Genomic DNA, 22,122 nt, shown 5'->3' with positions numbered 1-22,122 from the left:
CCCATTGTGGGTCTTCTCCATGCTGTGTCCTGTCCTAGATGCCTTGGATAGAGATCATAAAGATGGAGAAGACCTTGGTTTTCATGAAATTTATATTCTCGTTGGAGGAGAGAGTGGACATTTTTTTTAAAAAATCTATATTTATAAATGGGCGAAGGCCTTGAATGACATTTTTTCCAAAGAAGACATACAGATGGTCCAACAGGCGCCTGAAAACGTGCTCCGCATCACTGAGCCTCAGGGAAATGCAAATCAAGCCACAGTGAGGTATCAACCCCACACCTGTCAGGCCGGCTATTTCCAAAAAGACAAACGCTAACAAGTGCTGATGAGGGTGTGGAGAAAAGGAAATCCCCCTGCACTGTTGGTGGGAATGAAATCGGTGCAGCCACTGTGGAAAAGAGTGTGGAAGTTCCCCCAAGAAATTGAAACGAGAACGATCATACGACCCAGCAACCCCCACTGCTGGGTATATATCCAAAGGAAACAAAATCACTCTCTGAGAGATCCGACGCCCATGTTCATTGCAGCATTGTTTACAGCAGCCAAGATACGGAAGCAACCGAAGTGTCCATCAGTGGAGGAACGGATAAAGAAACTGTGGTGTATATACATATCAAGGAATATTGTTCAGCCTTCAAAAAGGAGGTCCATCATTTGCAAAACACGAATAGAACGGGGGGGTGTTATGCAAAGTAGAATAAGTCAAACAGGAAAGATAAGTACAGCATGGTATCACTTATATGTAGAATCTAAAAAAAAAAAAAAAAAAAATCAAACTCGTAGAAACATGGGCCAGAAAAGTGGTTGCCAGGGGCTAGGGGTTGGGGGAAATAGGGAGATCGGTAAGAGAATACAAAGTTGCAGTTAGAAGTTTTCACCCCCCAAAATACATAAATATGTGAGGCGATGGAAGTGATCATTAAATGATGGGGGAAAGTTTTTCACATTGTATCTGCACATCAGATCATCATGTTGTACACTTTAAATAGCTTCTAACCTTTTTGCAGTGTTTTATTTATTTTGAGAGCAAGCAGGGGAGGGGCAAAGAGAGAGGGGGACAGAGGATCTGAAGAGGGCTCTGGGCTGACGGCAGCGAGCCCAATGTGGGGCTCAAACTTAGGAACCTGAGATCATGCCCCGAGCTGAGGTCAGACGTTCAACTGATTGAGTCCACCCAGGTGCCCCTAAGTAGCTTATAATTTTGTCATTTACACCTCATAAAGCTGAAGAATCCGTATGATGGTCAGTGCTGGCAGCGAATACCCCAGGGGACAGGGATGACCTGATGGTGGTCAAGGGGCTTCGCAGAAAGGTGAAGCCAGCTAGAATCCGAAATGGCAGAGGAGACCCACACGGAGGCCCTGCCTTCTGGGCAAAGGCCCTGAGGTCGGGATGGTTTGGGTGTGTTCAGTGAGGCTGTATCACGGAGAGGAAGGGAAGGGAAGGGGGCAGGAGCCACAGCGCTGAGCAAGGACCCACAATGCCAGGATATTTAGTCCAGCTAAACTGTAGAGCATTTTAGGATCTTAAGGAGGAAGGCATATCACGTGCCGGTCTCAGCTTATCCATAACCAGTGTTGTGGCTGGACCGGCCCTTGTGGTTCATATTATGATTGCAAGCAGCTCTCTGCAGCAATCATCCGAAACTTTGGGGGGAAAAGAGAAGAAGTTTACTACTCACAGGTCCTGGAGTGCACAGGGTACACTCGCAGGCAGAGAGAAAGCACGAGCTGGGGGCCAAGGGGTTCTGCTTCTATTGGGGCCAAGGGTGAGCACTTAGGGTTTCAAGGGCTCCCTCCTTGTTGATGAATTGAAAACCTAAGGGTGAGAATTTAGAACAAAGGGAGAGAGAGAAAAAAGCAGGCGGCCCAAAGTGGTCAGGTCCGGAAATCGACCAAGACACCTAAAACAGGGAGGGGGAGGGTTGGCGCCTTCACCTGGTCTCGCGGCCGGCAACGTGGCCATTGGAGACGGACAGCACTGGAGTGGCTGCCGGGAAATCATGCTTAAAGCAGGCACCTGCGTTACAGGAAAGGCACCCCAGCTGTCAGGCGGCACTGCAGGGTAGCCTGCCGAGCCTTGACGTTGCTTTGGGAGAGCAGGCGGTAGGCGGGGAAAGGCGGAGAGAGAAGGGGAACTTGCAGCGATCCCACGATGGTGGGCGCTCGAATGGGAGTGGGGCCACGAACCGTGAGAAGCGGTCCCGTGTGGGGCGCGTGGCGATCGATGGAAGGAAGCATCGGCGGGACTTAGGGAAGGGGTGAGCGCGGGCCGGTGAGGAAGGAGAAGGTACGGAGGGCGACGCCTGACTTTAGACTCGAGCATGCAGCCCGTGGTGGTTCCATGTACCTCATCGGTGAGCCCCGCACGGGGGAGGGGGGCCACGCTGAGGACGGAGACCCAAATTCTGACGGAAGAATGTAGAGTAGAAGCAAAATGAATACGGACGAGGATCACTGTTGTACTAAACGTTTACTACTTACGGTTCAGCTAAATAACGTGTTCTGAGCAGCCCGCATCTCAGGAGAACGCGTCCACCTGTCTGCAGTCATTCATATTGGCCTCATTTTCTAACCAAGGCCGCTTCCTGCCGACGACAGGCCAGGGGATGTTGTTCTCGGCAGGTCTGTCTTCTTAGGGAGCTGGACCCTTCCTCTCCCCGGGCAGAGGCGGGAATCGGAGAAGGGACACGCAGAGCTTACGCAGGGCCTCATGCTTCCTGTCTCTGGGGCTCAACCAGCATCAACCTGCAGGTGCGTCCATTCAGTTAGACGCGAGATCTCTCACGTCTTTTTAAATTCGTTTTGCCACGTGCGCTGGCAGGAACAGCAGAACGCCGAGCGGTTTCTAGGCTAGAAGCAGGGCAAACCGCCAGCTCAGAAAATTAAGAACGTGTGGGGGCGCTGGGTGGCGCAGTCGGTTGGGCGTCCGACTTCGGCCAGGTCACGATCTCGCGGTCCGTGAGTTCGAGCCCCGCGTCGGGCTCTGGGCTGATGGCTCGGAGCCTGGAGCCTGTTTCCTATTCTGTGTCTCCCTCTCTCTCTGCCCCTCCCCGTTCATGCTCTGTCTCTCTCTGTCCCCAAAATGAAAAAAAAAAAAAATTAAGAACGTGTGTTAGGGTAAGCTTTGGTTTTCCTTCTTCAGCTTCTGTTTTAAGTGGTAACAAAGGAGGCACTGGTAGAATCTGTGTAAGAGACGAGGGAGGACTTTTTCGTTAATGTTTCGGATGCAGAAATCTCTCGCCCTCCTATCCCAGACTGGGTTTAGGCCCTCGTCATCCACGGTGGCGATGCTCGTTGCTTCAAGAGCGGCAGGTTGTTTTAGATTCCCAAGACTGCTTTTTTTTTTTTCTTTTTTTTTTTTTACTGCTCCATCAGGCCTTGCCTCGCAAACCCCAACCAAAGAATCGTGGCAGGGAAAACACCAGTGGGTAATGATATCAGACCTACCTACGTCGCCTTAAACAAGTCCCCAAGCCTCTGGGGTCTTATTTCCTCCAACTACAAAACGGGAGCAGCCATAATGTGATGTTTCTACAAGAAGGGGAAGAAGCACTCAGCCCTGAGGCAGGCCCCGTCCACCAGGAAATCCCGACACCGGAGGAGAAAGAACACTCACTCGCCCATCTTGGTGGCCCTCCTGAGCCGCGTGGCTTTTGGCGAGTTGCCTCTCCGCTTTGCAGATCCTTGATCTATAAATGGACATAAGACAGAACGTGGGATAGCACGTGGCGGAGTACCCGCGGTGTTCATTCTGGGTGGGTAGTAGTCTCCTATGCTCTATAACAAATCCCAGAAACGTAGGGACTTAAAATGACACACGCTTCTTTTCTCATGGTTTCCATGGATAAGGGTTGTGGGCGTGGACTCACACGCATCTCTGCAATCATGCTGTTGGGGGACCGTGTTCTCCTTTGGAGCCCATAACCCTCTTCCAAGTTCACGTGGCCGCAGGACCGAGGTCCCTGTTTTCCTGATGGTCGTCAGCCAGGGACCGCTCTCAGCTCCTGCAGGGATCCCAAGACCTCCCTCATTTTCAACAACATCCTTGGATATGGAGAGCTCCACTGTGTGTTCCAGATAAAGCCGGTCCTTCAGACGGACCCGCAGGGCCCTTTTCCTTCTGACCTGCTTCCTCCTGGGAAGATCCCCTGCCCCAGAGCACCAGAGGTGGGGACGAGGACATGTTTTTCCCGAGGGACAACCCTGCTGTATGAGTGGGCAGTGTGTGCGTGTGAGCGGAGGTAGGGGCATCGGGGCAGCCCCTGGGCTTCCTGTCTTGTCCTTTCTGGCATGCGGCCTTCACACTACGAGCGAGCTGGGATGGAGCAAGGTGGCCTCAGCATCCTCGGGCATCCAAGCCTGGAGCTGCCACTCTGCCAGTGGGGGCTGGGCGGGACAAGAAGGACCCGGTCCACCCAGCCGCACCTCCTGGAATAGAGTTTCTGCGTCATGAACCTGAGGGGATAGAGACAAAAAACAAAAACAAAAATGCCGGCAGCCTGCCCTCCCAGCTCAGCCACTGGTTTCTGGGGACGGGGGAGCCCCGTATTCATGGCTGCACATGCCCAGGAAAGAGCTTCTGTAACAAGGAGCTGGGTGGAGGCAGCAAATTAGACTGTGTCTCAAATGCCACAGACGACACTGTTCTTACTGAGGTTTAGCACATTTTCCTGAAGGGGTTCTTCTCCATTTCTCTACTCCCTTAGGACAATTTCCAGAACTTTTGACCCAGAAGCCCTTTACATTCCCCTGAGTTTAGATGAACTTGAGGCAGACTTCCCGACTCTGGGTCTCGGACCTCCCTTTTCTTAAGTCACTTTCTTTGAAAAACCTGCAATTATCAATTCCGTCTCTGCTCCTTTGAGATGTGTGTCTTCTTAAAAACCTTTTGCCAGCTTCGCAGTCCAGGAAAGTCTCTCTCGGGACCTGGGAACTTCCCTTTAAGATTCAATCATCGGAAAAGACAGCAGAGTTTAGGAGCCTCTGTGGACAGCTCACTCCAAGCGGTACAACTACCTCGGATCCTAACACAGGGGAGACCTTACTTTCCTTTGGACAAAGCCAGTGAGTAAACGCAGAGGCCCCACCGTCCTCTGTCCTAGTGTCCCTTCATCTGGGCTCTGGGCTCTCTCCCCTTTGCAGTACCCTGGAAGGAAGGCTAACTTGCCTGTTCAACTTGCCCAGGGCAGTTTTTGCTTTGACACTTTGAATGCTTGTGCTCTGTCTGATGTTTACCTGTTACAGAAGTGTTGTGCTGGGGAGACTGTCCCCTGAGACTCTTCTGCGCATCCTGGCCCCTTAGGCACGATCTGTACACTAGACTGAGGCAAGTCCCAGGGTCGTATGCCCCCTCTACGCCCTTGATGCCCGTCCCCCAAAGCAGACTCCTGGCACAGGGTGGGTGAGTGCAGAATAGGGAACAGTTATGAAGGTCCACGGTCCAGGCCCTGAGCCCGGTTCTAGAGACTTAACGATGAGCAAAAGGGGCAGAGTTCAGAGCTGGCTGCGTCAGGTCAGGTCTTTGTAAGAAGTGTAGCTTTTGCCCTAAAAGTGGTAAGGAACCATGGAAGGGTATGAGACCAGAGGCAACATATCACATTTGTATTTTTATTTTATTTTTAAGTCTATTTTTTTATGTTTATTTATGTCTGAGACAGAGACAGAGCATGAGTGGGGGAGGGGCAGAGATGAGAGGGAGAGAGAGAATCAGAAGCAGGCTCCAGGCTCCGAGCTGTCAGCACAGAGCCCGACGCGGGGCTCGAACTCACAAACCATGATGAGATCATGACCTGAGCCGAAGTCGGTCGCTCAACCGACTGAGCCACCCAGGCGCCCCTATTTTTTTTTTTTTAAGAGAGAAAGAGAAAGTGTCAGCAGGGGAGGGGCAGAGAGAGATCCCAAGCAGGCTCCACACTGTCAGTGCGGAGCCCAGCTCGAGGCTCAAACCCACGAACTGTGAGCTCGTGACCTGAGCCGGAATCAAGAGTCGGACGCTTAACTGTCTGAGCCACCCAGGTGCCCCCACATCTGTATTTTTAAAAGCTGAATCTGTGAAATGAGCTTTCTACAATGCAAGGGCTGATTTTTTTTCCCTATGGGCTCTGAGCCCAATAGGCACTTTCAATTACTCTGACTCCTTTCTAATTATCGTCCCTCCCTTCGGGAGGACAGGCCACTGGGGGCCCCGTTGGCACGAGTGACTGGACATGGGCATGAAGAAGAGAACACGGCCCAGAGCCTTTTCCATTTAATTTATTGGAAAATACCAATTAATTCATTGGGAAATATATTATTGGAAGGATTTAAGATAATATGAAACCAGAAAGCAAATATTGACGTTCAACCTACAAGCCAGGACTTAATGAGAACTCGTCAGGACAACGGTCTCACATTAAAGGGGTTCAGACGACCCTCGTGATCGAAATAGGAGTGAAAGCCCCTCTTTGGTTTTCAGGCGTATGTACATTTTTTTGAGGGACAGGTAGAGGCACGGAAATTTGGGACAGGAGGCTTGCAAACGCGCCCCCTGCCCACCGACGGAGAAACACTGGGGTGACTGTGCCCTCGGGCTTGCCAGGGACAGCACACACCTCACCCAGACACACGGGGACCGTGGTGGCCACGGGGCCGGCACGGGGCTGGGGACGTGTCTCCTGGCCGCCCGTTCCCAGGCCAAGAGGCCGCTCTGTGTGGCCTGGGGCCACCAAGATGTTCTGCACCTCAATTTTCTCGAGATAAGGTAGCTGAACAGATGCTTTAAGGGAAACTCTTGGTCCGAAGGCACCGATGAGTCTGTATCATAAGGAAAAAGGAACTGGTCTCAGCGTGGCCAAGGGCTCGAGAGCCCGGGAGAGCCTTGGCTGATCCTTCTCAGTTCTGGAAACCCTGGCCCACAAGATGCTTCAGAGTGGCCAGTCCGTTATCCCCCGCACCTGCTACCTGACACGTCAGAACCTTTAAACAAACTGGAATAAGCCTATTCGTTTTAATGTAAAAGTAAATAAAGATGGATAAGGAAAGAGAAAGTGGAAACGATTCCAGCAGTGTGGTTTCTAAGAGCACAGACTCTGAACCCAGATGCCCTGAGGCAGATTCCTGCCCCCCCCCCCGCCCCACCCCGTCCAGCTCTGTGTGGCCCGCAAATTAGACTTTGAGTTTCAGTTTGGGGAATGATGTCCACTCACATTTCATGGAGTTTTGAGGATACGGCGTAACGCCTGTGTTTACTTAACGCCCAAACAAAAGACTAAGAGAGTGAAAAGCAGGTGTCACAGGAAGTCCTGCTGTCCACGGGGGCCGGCCCAGCGCAGAAGTGATGTTCTCTGGTGTGGGGGAAAGGTGGAGTATGCGTCCTTTAAAACCAACCACCCCAGGGGCTCTGCCGGTTACGTTCCGCCTTCGGCTCAGGTCAGAATCTCACGGTTCATGAGTCTGAGCCCCACGCCGGGCCCTGTGCTGACGGCTCAGAGCCTGGAGCCTGCTTTGAATTCTGTGTCTCGCCCTCTCTCTGGCCCTCCCCCACACTCTGTCTCTCTCTCTCTCAAAAATAAATAAACATTAAGTAAATAAATAAGACCAACCACCCCGCACCCCATGGGTGTCCACTCGAGGTAAGCAGAATCCCTTAGTGCTGCTGAGTCTCAGCAGACCTGAGACCTGAGTCTCAGCCTTCAAAACAACATGCGGGCCGAGGGGCAGGCAGGCACAGGGCCAGCGCTGGCGTGCACCAAGCCTCCCTCTTGGGACTATGGCATCCGACTGCCTTTGCCTGGTCAGCCAGCCTAAGGCCACTGTCGGCCACCCAGATGTTCAGTGAGCCAGCTGGATCCCACGCAAGGTATTTGGCAGAATTCTCGGCACATGACGATATCCGTCAGTACAATTCATATCACTGAAAAACACACAGGTAAGAAAACCAGAAAGTAGACTATGGTTGTTCTTAGAGACATGCCAAGTTTCCTGGCAACCCACCTGCTCCAGGGGCAGCATCGATCCAGCACCTGTCTGCCCTGTCTGTGCTCTGTCTGGTGAGCACCGGGCCATAGCCTGCAGCTTGTCTTAGACTCTCTGCTTCTCTTTGCTGTGCTACTCAGAGCATTAATTGAATATTAAGCCGTCTTTTTTGGCCCCAGCTCGGTTCCTCTGTTGCCCGCTGTATGCACGCTGTTTCCCCCATTCCAGACAGAACACTGTGCCCCGCTGGGGTCTCACCTCCAGCCAGCTCCCACCCCACACCCTCCCAAATTCTCATCTCACGGCGGTCCTCACGGATCTCCGGACAGATCCCACCCTCCTGTGCCTTCGCAGACTATTTCCGGTGACTGCGCCCCATCCTCCACAGCCCCCATCTGCAAAATTCTGTGTCTTCGTTCACGTCTGAGACATACCTCACCCTCGTTGTAAACCTCCTCTGCACGCCCCCCCCGCCCCGCCCCGCATCTACCCTCGGCATCGTTGATGTTCTATGCCTCAGTGTCCCTAGAGCACTTTGCACATCAAATCACCTTAGATTACCTTTGGGTCCAAGTTTATCCTTCTGTATGAATGACGGGACAGTAAGGAGGAAGCACTAATATTTACAGATTCCTCAAGAGGCAAAATGTCAGCCATACCTTACACGTGCAAAGACTCAAGAAATGTGCGTGAGCCGGGAAAGGAAGTGGAGGGAGTTTAGAAAGTGTCTTTGCAAAGCACTGCAGTTCTAACTATGCATATGGAGCCTGATTTCTTCTGGGGTGGGACACAGGGGGCCAGGGGGACCAGGGGGCCAGGGTCAGGGAAAGCGTTACATTATGTCTTTCTTTTACAACGTCTCGTACGAGCATAGAGCTGGTGCTTGTTGGGCCTCTGCAGAAAGAGGATGTTGGGCCAAGAGATCTCGCTCAGCTGCTGTTTGGCTAGGTCCATCTAGAACTGTCCCTGAGATTTAAATGACATTTTGTTTAGTATTTTTAACAGGGGAGAAAATAGAGGTGTGAAAGGGTTACATTTAGGGGGATGAACTTGCCTTAACTTAAAAGCTTGTTTCAGTGGAAAAGAAAATGGTGCACGTTGCTTGTAGGAGCTGAGGTCCAAGAAGGAGACAGGAGGGGGCTGCTTCAGGCAGGACATTTGTCCCCTGAGCCAGGCTGGGAGCCTGGGGAGAAGGCTGTCCCTGTGTCCCAGACGTGCTCTGGCACCTTGGGAACAGCAGGACTGGGCAGCCTCCACTGCTTATCTGGGCTCTCATGGGGGTCAGATCAGCAGGGGCCCTAGAGAGAAAACTGAAGGACAGGGACAAGGTCATAGGACCAAGAGGTGGGGAACTGATCTCCCCCACAACCTTTGGGCGTATGTAGCTTAAGTAGGTTATCACTGCTGCGTTACAGATGAGGAGCTAGAAACCAACCTAAAAAGGTCAATCCAAGCTTTGCTTCTCATTAACAGTCCAACGATCATTCCTTCTAGAAGCTTCCAATCTGATGGGGAGAAAAAGCCAAACTCTTAATAATACAAACAGGCATTAGTAATATTATTAATTATTACTAGCAATAATAGTTATAAGCGATCAATACTGTTACCATGTAACATGATGTGCACTCAGAGACCAAACAATAGTCTAAGGAAAAGAGAGGAAAGATCATTGCGACGCGAGGCAGCAGGGAAAAGTTCTGAAGCAGGCAGTAATATAAAAACATCACCTTTGGTCATTTATCAGGGCCGTTGTCACCGTAAGCTCCCGCGATAGGAGACAGGCTTCATTAAGGCGGGCCTCTTGCTGACGTTGGCAAGTGATTCTGTAAAGTGCCTAAAACGGAACCTGGAAAGTGGTTGGTTTTCCATAATATTGTGAAACCAGACAATCACTGGGTCCTCCTGCCCGTCTCCTAAGGATTCCCTTTGCCCCACAGGCAGCAGGGGGTTCCGTGGAGATGAGAGGAGCAGACACCTATTTTAGAGGGGAGTCGGGCGCCCCGTCTGAGAAGGCAAGCTTCTAGCTCCCTGCGTAGCAAGCTGGGCCCGTTGGGAGACCATCCTCTCCTTACACGGACGGAGGCAGGGACTGCACCCCCCGCGCCTCCATCGCGATAAATTCCTTCACCCTGTTAGTTCTGGATAAAAATCCGAAAAGGTCTGCTGCCCCTCCCCGATTCTAGCTTCCTGACTTCCACGCTCCTCTCTCGCTCCCCCAAATAACTTCCATCGTTCCTCTTTCCGCTCAGATTCCAAGTGGGCGGGCACAGCCGGGGAGCTGAACCTCCGGCCGCCGCGGGTGCCCTATTCGCTAGTCTTCGGGCGCCCCCTGCAGGCCGTGCCCAGCTGTCTCTGCCGGTGCTGCCGGCACCGCTAGGGTGCTTGACCCAGGCGGCGGGTGGGGGCTCCCCACAGCTGTATCCCTGCAGCCTCAGGGCTGTTCCCCCCACCCCCCACCCCCCCCACCCCCCCCCCGTGGAGGAGAGGGTAATAGGAGAATGCTGGAGAGGACCCGGGTGCTGAGACAGGGCTGGTTAGAGACGCCCGGGGAGGCGGGCAGCTGCAGCCCTTTCTGCCGCATTGGTTAGCCCGGGAGCGTTAGCACCCTACCGTGAGCCAAAATCCATGCGTTCATTCACTCACGCATCAAGTTCTGCTTAAAGCCGTACTATGTGCCAGGGCACGGGAATTCAGAAGTTGAAAGCAGAGCAAAACACAAAACAAATCCCTCCTTCGTGGAGCTGGCGCTCTAGTGAGGAAAGACAACAAACAACATAATAAGTGAGACAGCACACTCGAGGGTGCTGAGTGCCCACGGGGAGAAAAGTGGCGCAGGAAGGGGGCGACGGAGTGTCCCTGGGGTCCAGTGGGGAGCCGGGAGGCTCCAGATCAGGAGAACTGGGAAGCCTCGCTAATGGGTCGACTCTGCAGGAAAGGCCGGAGGGAAGGGCAGGAGCGAACTTGGAAGGAGTGAGCAGCGAATGCAACGGTGTGCTGGTGGGGGCCCATGTGTGGGACAGGAGAGATGCCAAGGCCGGGGGAGGAGGTGTGCAGGGGAGGGAAGCAGATTAGGTGGGAGAGGGACAAGGGGCCAGATGAAGCAGGGTCTTATAGGTTACTCTAAGGAGGAGATGAAGTGCCCTCAGAGACCAATTCCAAGCTCCAGTGTGAACCCAGGCACGTTGCTTAACCAGTGTTCTCAGCCCTGAGACACGGACAGGAGCACTGGTTCGGGGGGATTAAGGAAGTGCCTGGCCAGCTGTCCGACACCAAAGGGGTGTCCAGTGGATGCTCTCGGGCCAGGGTCAAGGACGTGCCCACGCACGCTCCCCTACGTGTCACATCTGCACACTGACTTAGGGTCTCCGAACCGGAAGCCTGAGGCACCTGGTGTATTGGTTCAGACTGTCCTCCTGTCCTGCCTCCCATTCCTTCTGCGCCAAGGTGCCCTCCTGCGTCCTTACTGCCTGCCCCCCGGCTGCTGTTCTTAGCCACCGCTCCAAAAATTTCTTCATCTGCATCTGCACTGATGGAAAGTACCAGTAGACCCAGGAGGGGACCCGGGGAACGCAGTGCTGTTCGTTGCATTTATTCCCCTCCTGGTCCTGCCTTCCGGAGAGCCTGGTGAGGGTCCCCCAGGTTGATGGGCACGGGCACTGGTGAGGGTCCCCAGGTTGATGGGCACGGGCACTGGTGAGGGTCCCCCAGGTTGATGGGCGAGGGCACCCTTGTAGTCTGTGGTAACTGCAGTGCACCTTTCCTGACACTTTCAAGCATCGGTTTCAGGTTCCAGAGACTCTTAAAACGTTTGCCTAAAATTAGAGCCGGATGTAAGTCTTGCCATCCCCAAGGATTATCGTGGAAACAGGGGATTAATGCCTTAAGCCTCCCAGACTCAAGTTTCTTTCTGTGGGGACAAAATTGGGGACAATCCCATCCGCTCCCCCTATTCCACGGGCTTGTCTGAACAATGAATATAAAGAACCTTTTTAAAACACATAGAATATAACTTGGGAAGAGTGTCTTTAAGCTGTGATCGTCTAAACGAACCCCTTTTACCCCAAGTCACATGTTTCTGAACTCCCCTCGTTCGGGGGTCCTGACCTTGGCTTAGATGCAGAGTCCTCAGCACCGCGCGGGATCCCAGGACTGTGGCTTCTCCTGATCCCACAGAGACTGGAATCAGGGACCCATCCAAGGCAGGTCCAGGGGCTGGTCAGCTTGCTGCCCCCTCCGTGGTGAGCCCCCTCCCACCACTGCCTGCTTTGCGGTGTGACGCGACGCTTGCTGGGGCTGGCTCTCTGACTTTCCCCTCCTGGGACTGCTAACGCCGGAGGCTCGCTACATTCTCCAGCTTAGAGTCCAGAGAGCTCCTTGGTGGTTTGGCTAATTTTCCCCCACCCCCGTTTCTGCCCGTCTGCCCGTCTACAGAAGGTCTGTCCTTGGGCTCCGTTGTTGCATCCTCGGTCCCGCTGGGCTGTGGCCGCCGGGGTGCGGACACCAACACACAGAACTGCCCAGGGGCTCCTTTTCGGCTCAGGGCTGTAGTCCTGACCCCTCATCCTGGCCCACCTCTCAGCAAAGCGGGAGACAGGACCCTCCCGCCCACGTGGCCCTCCAGACACGCTCAACCAAGCTGCATCCAGAGACCAAGAATGCATCGCCTCCAAGAGCATTTTGAAAGAGCGGTCTGGTTGTTCAAAAGCCCAAGTATCTGGGTGCCTTGACTGCCGGGACAAAGACCCAGGTGTCACGTTCACCGAATAACGCCTTGACTCCTCCGAGGGATCCCGTTTTGGAGTCCCTCCCTGCTCGGATCGGCCACCCCGGGAAACCCGAGGCCCTTCCTACAGTGTGCATCCTAGAAATAACACCCATGCCCCAAACGTCCTCTCCACACACATAGAAATAATTCCTTCAGCCCTAACCTACATGCCTAGAGGGTGGTGGCTACGGTGCGTCCCATAAACACACAGTCCTGGCAAAAGAAAGCCAAGATTTTATTATTGTTATCATCGATACACATCACGAGCTGCACAAATGCCAACCAAAGAGCAAATGTAGAAAAATAGTGGGATATATTGGCACTATGGACTTTGTTATTTCACTATCGTTTTTTGCAGACAGTGTGCGAGGGTTGTGCGTGGGAGACGATGATCGTTGAATACAGACATCGTCACCAGAATAGATACGCTTTAGGAGTTCACAGTGACATCAAGCTGTACATTCAAGTTCTTTTTCAGAGAAAGGGACCATGCAAAAGACCCTGCCTCTCTTTGCCTTCTGCAATGTAGAAGGTCGCATTGGAAAACTAAAGAAACCTGGACTAAAGTAAAATAAACTCCAGATATCCTGTGCGGGCTGATCAACAGACACAAGCAACAGGCTCGCTCTGGGAGTCAGATCTGAGTGTGGCGTTGCTCACAGACACTACTGCTGTGCCTTTTGTCTATTTGATAAGCGGATGTTGGTCTATTCATTGGAAAGAAGTAGTAAGACTAGGTGAGACTAGTCACAGGAGTGTCCAGTGACTTTGGACAACAGACGGGTGGGGACAATGCCGCTCAAGTGGTGGTGTTTCTTGACAGGTTGGGCTGTCCACACGCACCATCCAGCTTCTCCTTTGTGACTTTCCTAACTTGACGCTGGCCTGGGGATTGGTGGCCCCAACGAAGCTATGAGATTCTACCTGACTGGCATGGCAGAGATCACCACAGCATCTCACTGGGGCTGGATTCTGTTCCAGAGCCTGTAGAGGTGCCCAGACTCCCATGCCAGGAGGGATCTGTCTTAATGGGCACTGGGTTGATGGTATTCTCAATGTTTCCTACGTGTTCTCTTGACTCATTACTCTATCTACACGAACATTCTTCCATTTATGTGGGTGTCTGCTCCCCCTACTAGATTATAAATTCTTTAAGGGCAGGGTCCTGTCTGAAAAATTTCTGTAGTCACTGGTGCTTAGTATAGAACCAGGCAGAGACTAAACAGTGTTGGAAAAGGAATGCATTCGAGAGTAAGTTACAGGAAAACGGTGAATGAAGCTAAAATCACAGACTTTCATATGAGGTTACATTCAGACAAGACAGTAGGTGGGACAAAATGAAGTGCTCTCTTTAAAGGAAAACAAACAAACAAACAAAGACATGTGCCGGTTACCGGACGTACCTGGATTATTATTAAACTTTCCAGAACAAGAAGCATAAAACAGGGTATTTTCCCAAACGCGGTAAATTTAACCTTGGGCTAAAAGACATTTCAAGATGTCTTCTCAGTTCGATGCAATTAAAACATTCTGAGTGACATTTACAGAATTCAAACTTCCCAGAGTCTTACATTAATGTAATATTGTTCTCAGCTGTGTGCCAAGTCCTTGCCTTTTCTTACCGCTCAACAACGCTACCCTGAGCAAGAAAACAGCTTTACTCCATAGATCATCTAATTAGGTACTGAACTGAGCTGGAAAACTCCGCCTTGGAGGCCCCTGGAATCACAATGGAACGTTCTGAATGCTAGAAGCTTAAGCCTGACGCTTCATAGGCGATCCCCCCACCGCAAGGCATCATGTACGAATCACTTTGAGGCCGGCCGTGTAGAAAGTTTCTCAGTGTATTACAGAGAAAATTCCCTCTAGCCAAATTTTTGCCATAAAACATTCCTAAGCTACCCGCCCCCAAATTTTAAAACACCCACTCGACACAGCCACTGTTTCAGACTCTGTTTTCCCTTTCTCCTCTGCCCCTCAACTATCTCTTGAAGTACTTTCAGATCTATTTTATAGCTAAGGAAACTTGACCCCGTCCCCACTGGCTTAAAAGCATGCCCGGAGACATAACGGCTCTTCCCATTTAAATAAAACTTCCAGTGTGCTGTCTGAGCTCATGAAACTACTTTGCTCTTGCAGATTCGGAAGGTTACAGGGGAAACGTGGACCAATGTCAACCCCTCCCTGCATCAGAATCAGCTGCTATGGATCGGCGAAGGGGTTAGAGAAGAAAACGTGAGCTTTCGAAGAGGAACGAGCCCTTCCAGAAAATACTTACTGAACCCCAACTCCGTGCCAGGCAATGGTGAGGGCAGCAGGAACGCACTGTCTATGCATGGTTCCTGCTCTCAAAAAGCATGTACACGTGCGGGAGACCTACAAGGATACAGATGACATCGTGACAATGAATGAGAAAGGAGCGGTTCCTGGAATCCTAAGAAAACGTATCTCTGACGGTAGGACAAGGAGCCCAGATTCATCCGGAAGCAGGGATGAACAGGCCGCGAAGCATCTGGTGCATGCTTGAAGCCCACAGCACAGGAATTGATCCCCGGGTGAATATTCCAGTGTGGGAATAGCAGGTGTAAATGGAAGAGGGCAGTCTAGCACAACAGTGGAAGGAGAGGCATTACGATTTGGGAGAGTGGATTTGGGCTAGCGGGACTGAGAGCCTTCAGACGGTGGCGGAGGGACACGGAAGGCCAGCCGACCGCCAGACCGTGCTTACTGACCACGCTTTCTAAGCCCACCTCTGTCACAGAACCACGCTGTCTGCCATGTAGTCCGCTGGCTCTGAAGCATTACGTTGTAGTGGAAAGCTCGCAAGAGTGTGGTTTAGACAATGCAGACTGAGCCCGGGCATGGATTTTCACAAGATGGGTGGGTGGCTTTTGTGATTTACGAACTTCTCTGGGTTGGAGGAATCACGGCCTCACAGACGACACAGAGGCTCGGGGACCAAACCTTGAGTCCACCTCTCCTGAGCCGTGAGACCCTTGTTAAGTAAAGTGTAACCAGCATCGTTTGTATGTTGTGGGCTGTGAAACGAAATCCTCTGCGTGAAAGTCCTCGCCGACAAACGTGGAGCCCTGCACGCTGTTCCCGTTCCTTTGCTCCTTCATTGGGTAAAAAGGAGCAAATCAGAGCTGAGGTTCGGTTTAGCTCCAGAAGCTCTGAGTCTGTGATGAAGCATGAAGGCTTGAGTCTGGGGACGATTTTAAAGCCATATAATCACAACCACATCTATGGAATGAAAGCACACACATTCTGCACCTCACACCGTGGCTGTGAAGAGATCACAAATGGGAAACAGCCTGTTTCAGACATTAACGAAGCATCACTCAGCAGCATCCACACACTGACATTTGGTCCAGAAGTCCAGCTCTAGACCGGGGACAGTCCTTTGTGGGACAGAAGGCACCGGGGCCCTTTTCCCTAAAATGAAAATTGGTGTAGAGAGTTCAGCCCACCGTGAAGCAAAGCATATTATTCCCATTCACCTGAAAAGACGCGGGAAGGGAATGGCTTTGCTGTGCTAGCTTTTTAATAGCGCTTTCTGGAGACATCTCTAGCATTATGCATCACGCTGAGGTACCACGGACAAAGCCCTCCCCCACCCCCCCAAAAAAGGGAACGAAAATGTAACAGAACAAAGAAAAAGGAAAGGAGGAAGGGACACAGAAAGACTTGTAACGTCACTGAAGTCCATCCCTGCTTTGTGACACGGGGATGGAGACCTGTGTGCACAATCCGGAGGATTCCGGAAGGGCAAAGCTGAGGATGCTAACCATCAGACAGAGCCTGGAGGAAAAAGTCATTGTTCCTCCTCCAACGTGGAGGTCCCATGGCGTTAATTTCAAAACTAACAGTGAAAAATAAAACAGTAAATTTTATTATCCCCCCCAGACCCTTTTAGTGTTTATTTAGGATGATTTACGCTAATAGCTGCAATTCGGTACCCAGCACAAAATACGCAATAAGGCACGGGAAGAGGAAGCAAATGAAAAAAAAAACAACAACACGGATGCAGGTGTTAGCATATGCTGCTTTGCTCCATCAGTTAAAGACGGACACGTCCTCCCTAAGGGTGTTGGAATGGATACCTCGCAAGAACGACACAAGAAAGCACAACTCTCCCTCTCTGTGTCATTGCCATGTGTTTTTACACAACCTGTGCAACGGTACACAGCAGCCCCGGTTATCGCCGATGCTCAGAAATATACTCTATGAAACCCAAACAAACGGCGTCCCAAGAGCAGACTTTCAGTTCAATGGGCATGACTTGGAGGGATGCCATCATCTCGCATAAGTGAGGGCTCACTGATACTTGGTCACGTCCTAGCCCTTTTCAATGTTTTCGGTCTTCACGGAAAAACCTGGATCACACGCTATTTTCTAGTTTGTTCCTTCCCTTTCACATACTGTGTTGGCGCACCACCACCACCACCCCCAGCCCCATGGGCTCCTTCCGAACTGGCCTTTGCCACCTCACCATGCCTGTGGCTTTCTGCATTCCACCCTCCCCCTCACGCACACTCCATCAGGAGGGGCTGCTTCGCTTTTGTTTCCTTGTGCTTTGTGACCCATGCCTGGTTCGTGGGCAGCTGTTAGGAAATCCACGACCGAATGAGGGGCTGTAGCTCTGGGCAAGTTACCTCAACCTGGTGGGGCTGCAGATTGTGCAGTTGTCAACGAAGGGCTCCGTACGCTCCCCGCCCACATAAACATCATATGATCGGGGCGCCCGGTGGCTCAGTCGGTTGAGCATCTGACTCTTGGTTTGGGCTTAGATCATGATCTCGAGGTTGCAGGAGTTCAAGCCCCTGTTGGGCTCTGTGCTGAGAGCACAGAGCCTGCTTGAGATTCTCTCTTTCCCTCTCTCCCTGCCCCCCACCGCCCCGCTTGTGCTGTCTCTGTCTCTCTCAAAATAAATAAATAGACTTAAAAAATAAACATCAAATGATCAAGAGTGATCAGTGTGGTCACCCCAAATACCAGTGCAGGAATCTCACCTGATTGTTTCCATGCACGAAAAGAAAAACAGAAAAGCAGAAAATAGTAACAATAATGATAACTGCAATAGTTTAACCAAACTGCCATTCCCTCCAGCTTTCTCTCCACGAGAAGCCGGGAAGACACGTCCACTGTCTTCGGAAGTGAGCTGGGGGGAGCAGACGTGGCCCTGGGTGTCCCGTAAGACAGAGGGTTGGGTCTGTCCTAGGAGTTAACCCAGGGGAAGGACATGAACACAGGGTTGACAGAGGCCCCGCCTCTGAAACTCTCCTACTAGTGTCAACAGCAAAAATTTCCTCCTGAAGAAGAGCCTGGCGTGGTGGCTGACCTCTCACGCCCCTGCTCTGTCACTCTGGGACCTGGACACAGTCTCCATAAGCCCGTCCAGTGTGCCGAAGGTCCTGGCCCTCTCTCCTCGAGCCTTTCGGTCATTCCGTTCCCTGCGCGGGGGGTTCCCTGCAACCCACCTTCCCCAGGCCAAGCCTTACTCAGCCCTGTGTCTGGCCTTCGAAATCCTACCTTGCACGAGGCTGTTCCTGACCCCACGCACCCCCAGTGTGGGCTGCGTATCTCTCCTCTGAGCACATTCTGATCCCTACCCCCGGGGGGTGCCGACCTACGTCACCTTCCCATCTGAGCAGACTACGAGCTGCTCAGTCTTACCTGGACCTCCTAGCACAGCAGGCCCTCAAGACACACTTGCTGAATGAATGAATGAATGAATGATGAATGAAATGATGAATGAGTGAATGAATGAATGAATGAATGAATTGGTGAATGAGTGCCCTTGGCGGTGACCAGCTGTGCCGAGCATATATCTCACTCACAGCCTTTTCCAGGCCACGAAGACCGGCCCTCCAGCACTGCCTTGCATCTGCCCGTGCCTCACCTTCAAGCTATCCGGTTTTCATAACAAGGCTGTGTTCTTGGAGGGCGGGGACTGTGCCTTCTATCTCTGCTCGAATCTGCCTTGGCCGGAAGTCCCCCTGCACCCACCTGCGGAGCGCGGTCACCAGCAGGAGCCCATCCTCTCCCCCTCTTCTCCCTGGGGCTCACCTTCTCCAGAGCTTTCAACCTGCCATTGAGGCATTAGTCCTGCCCCCGGGTGACGCTAGGTTCACGCCTGCTTCTCGGGTGTATTTGGCTTGTGAACAACCAATTCCAGTTGATCTCAATAGTAGCGATGTTTATTTCTAACTACTTCTGAGAGACTTAACAAATCGTAAAAACAAAAAAATATACGCTGAGAATGAAAACATACTAGACCATTATCTTGGCAGGCATTTTGTTTATAATTTTTATAATAAATAATATAATGTCCCTGTTTTACATTTTATATATATATATATATTATATGTGTATATATATGTATATTAGATATCTATACTTCAATAGAAAGAGACATAAAAAGCCTTTCAAATGAGGCATGACGCACAACACTGGACGCTCTTATTTACAATATAGAGATGTGATTTCTACACAATATAATAGATGCTCAGAGGCCAGAGAGGGTTTACAAAGACAGGAGATCACCCCTGTAAAAGAGGGGTGCACCATGCAGCTGGACGTTTATTGCCATTAGTTCTTACCGTGTCCAGACAGCATATTGAAGTTAAAAATGGCATCTGGTTATTGGAAAAGACGATGGTCATCAGATTCCCCCTGGCTCCATAACCACTGGCTACACGGTCTGCAAATGACCAGGGAGTGACAAGCTTTGCTGATGGGTGTCGGAAACACAAAATGAAATGCTCTCATCGGAGGGGCTCTGCATTTGGCCAAAAAGGGGAAGTTGCTACAAACATACAGTCCTGCACTGACCAGGAACACTCGTCTAGACCAGAAAACACCACATCGTGGGCTCCACTGCGGGAACGGATTCCTCCTGGGTTATACACCGGGTCGGCGCCATTCGTGAGTAATCAGGGGCTATGTACATCGGGAACTTGGAAAATGACCCTCAGGACTTACTGATCCCATACGGGTTAAGCCTAGGACACAGAGAAAGTTCGCAGAAGACCCACAGAGAAGCCCTAACTCCGTTGTGTGAAAGTCTGCCTTTGTGGCTCATTCAACTCCACCCCCCCACCCGCCTTCTCCTTTTACAAGGAACCCAGGAGTCTACGATCCTGCAAAGTTGCCCACCTGCATTGGTTTCTCGTTGGTCTGCATTTGTTTTGTAAAGTCGCACTGTTAATATGTGAGGACTAAAATTCTCAGATGAGCCAAGATTTGCTTGGTTTTATGACCATGGCACTGGTGACCTAAGGTCACGGTCCAGGTGCTGGGACCGGGAATCTGGTCGCAGGTGATTTTCCGCACTTTAGAAGGGGATTTTGCAGAAACAGGAGCCTCTGTCTCCTGAAGATGGGTCTCTGTGTTAATCATCCCTACTGTCCTGGTCCCCGTGCTCCTTTAGTACAACTAGGTGATTCCCTGGCCTTCCTTAGGCCAAGAGTCTACACAGTCTATGAGACCATATCAAACATCCCGGTGATTTTCAAAACTTCCCTTAAGTCATTTGCCACTAACTATTTAAGCTGGGTCCGCAATCTGGCTGTTGTCCTCCTCTCTGATCTCACTGTTGTCCCTGTCGTCCACTGGTTTTTATCAATGGTGACCTCTCCTAGCCCTTTATTTTCCTAAGGCAAGAAGACATTTCTATGGAAAGATAACCAGCACCTTCTTAGAGCTCCCCTGAGGTTTGTAATCCAGCACTCCTCCGTTTAGATGTTTCTCCTTCCACGGAGAGAAGCAGCGGCTGGCCATGGTAATGGTTTTATTTGTATTTTTTTTTTTTTTTTTTTTGCAGTTGCATCAAATGCTAACATAGCATTTCTTTGGAGGCGTATCAGCAGAAGCCTGACACATGTGCATTAATCCCAGCTCCCCCTTCCGCTTTACCCCTTAGATTTACCCTAAGTCCATTTTCCTGACTACAGACAGAGATTTAAGCAATCACAGAAGTAACCTGTGGGCCAGGGCTCTGCATAGACAGTCTGGAGAAGCAGGTGAAGCAATGAGTTCACCTCGTCGCCTCTAGTTACTTCTCTTCGTAACAAACCTGCATCAGAGCATCACCGTTACCCCCGCCCATACCTTGCATCACCCAACCCACTGCTGCTAACGAAACAGAATTGGAGTTTATAAAGCATTCCTTTGCCCCTTGTTGAGAAAACATGAGGAGAGAATGATCGCGTGGGCATCGCACTGTCTCGAACGAGTGGCACATGTGAATCTATCGAGGATTATATGTACACAAATATGTTCCACTTCTGCACAGAGATTAACCTGAGTTCTGAAATGCTTGTATGCACTTAATTGAATCAGAATGATAAAGCTATGAGCTAGAAACATACCGGACAAACCTAGTAAATCAAGAACGATCTCTCTGGGAGCCGGTGGTGGATAAAAAGGTGGGCTCGCCAACTCCCAAGTATTCTGTTGCTTTATTTTGTCATAGTTTCCCTCCATATCTTGAAGGAGACTCCAGGTGGCTAGACAGGTTCGGGCAAAGTCTTGTCTTCTGCGTTACTGTACTGGTTCAGCTTTCCCACATCTCCAAAATGGAAGCACCTCGAATGGCCGGTCCCACCCCACCCTCCTTGCCTCGGTGCCTTCCTCTCCGAGCTCTTCCTGGAGTGGCAGCGGGCTGTACAAGGACGTCTCAGCTAAAGCTCTCGCGGATCGCCAGGCTTCCGGCAAGGCCCCCGCCCCCTACTACTTGAAGTATTTGAGCCCTGCCACCAGGAAGAACTTCTCCAGGAAGAGCTCTGAGTCCAGCACGGCGATGTGGGCGGCGCGGCCAATCAGGGCGTTGGCAGTGTTGGGCAAGGCGTGGAACACGTTGTGTCGGATCAAAGTGCAGTCCTTGGCCTCAACCAGAGGGCGCAGAAGGTTATTGATCATCTCCGCGTACACGGGCCCTGGGAGGAGGGGAGAAGGAGGTGAAGTCAGGGCAGAACCGGCCAGCGGGATCTGGAGAAAAACACTGGGCCTGCTGGGTCCCCATCCCAGGAGGGGGGACATCCCAGTGCCCAAAGGCGCTGTCGATTTCACGAATTTACTTGGGCTTTTTACATCAGAAAGCCGGGGGAGGGGGGCGCCTGGGTGGCTCAGTCAGTTCAGCATCTGACTGCAGCTCAGGTCATGATCTCACGGTTTGTGAGTTCGAGACCCACTTCTCTCTCTCTTCTCTCTCTCTCTCTCTCTGTCTCTGCCCCTCACTAACTTGTGCCCTCTCTCTTTTAGAAAAAACAAAATCCATGGGGCGCCTGGGTGGCGCAGTCGGTTAAGCGTCCGACTTCAGCCAGGTCACGATCTCACGGTCCGTGAGTTCGAGCCCCGCGTCGGGCTCTGGGCTGATGGCTCAGAGCCTGGAGCCTG

At 51.5% G+C, this 22,122-nt stretch overlaps 1 protein-coding gene across 1 annotated transcript in view; it reads right to left on the bottom strand.

Annotated features, from left to right (window-relative positions):
• Positions 1 to 20,524: 20,524 nt before the first annotated feature.
• Positions 20,525 to 22,122, bottom strand: part of FAM135B (family with sequence similarity 135 member B) — a 282,653-nt gene continuing 281,055 nt past the window's right edge. The window contains 1 exon segment of the mRNA XM_030304415.1: positions 20,525 to 21,662. Within this exon segment, the coding sequence (XP_030160275.1) occupies positions 21,457 to 21,662 (206 nt within the window). The 3' untranslated portion in view covers positions 20,525 to 21,456.

This window comes from Lynx canadensis, chromosome F2, assembly GCF_007474595.2.
Source record: "Lynx canadensis isolate LIC74 chromosome F2, mLynCan4.pri.v2, whole genome shotgun sequence".
Taxonomy (NCBI): Eukaryota; Metazoa; Chordata; class Mammalia; order Carnivora; family Felidae; genus Lynx; species Lynx canadensis.
Note: the sequence above shows the minus strand (reverse complement) of the source record. Positions and strands in the feature narration are given on the sequence as shown.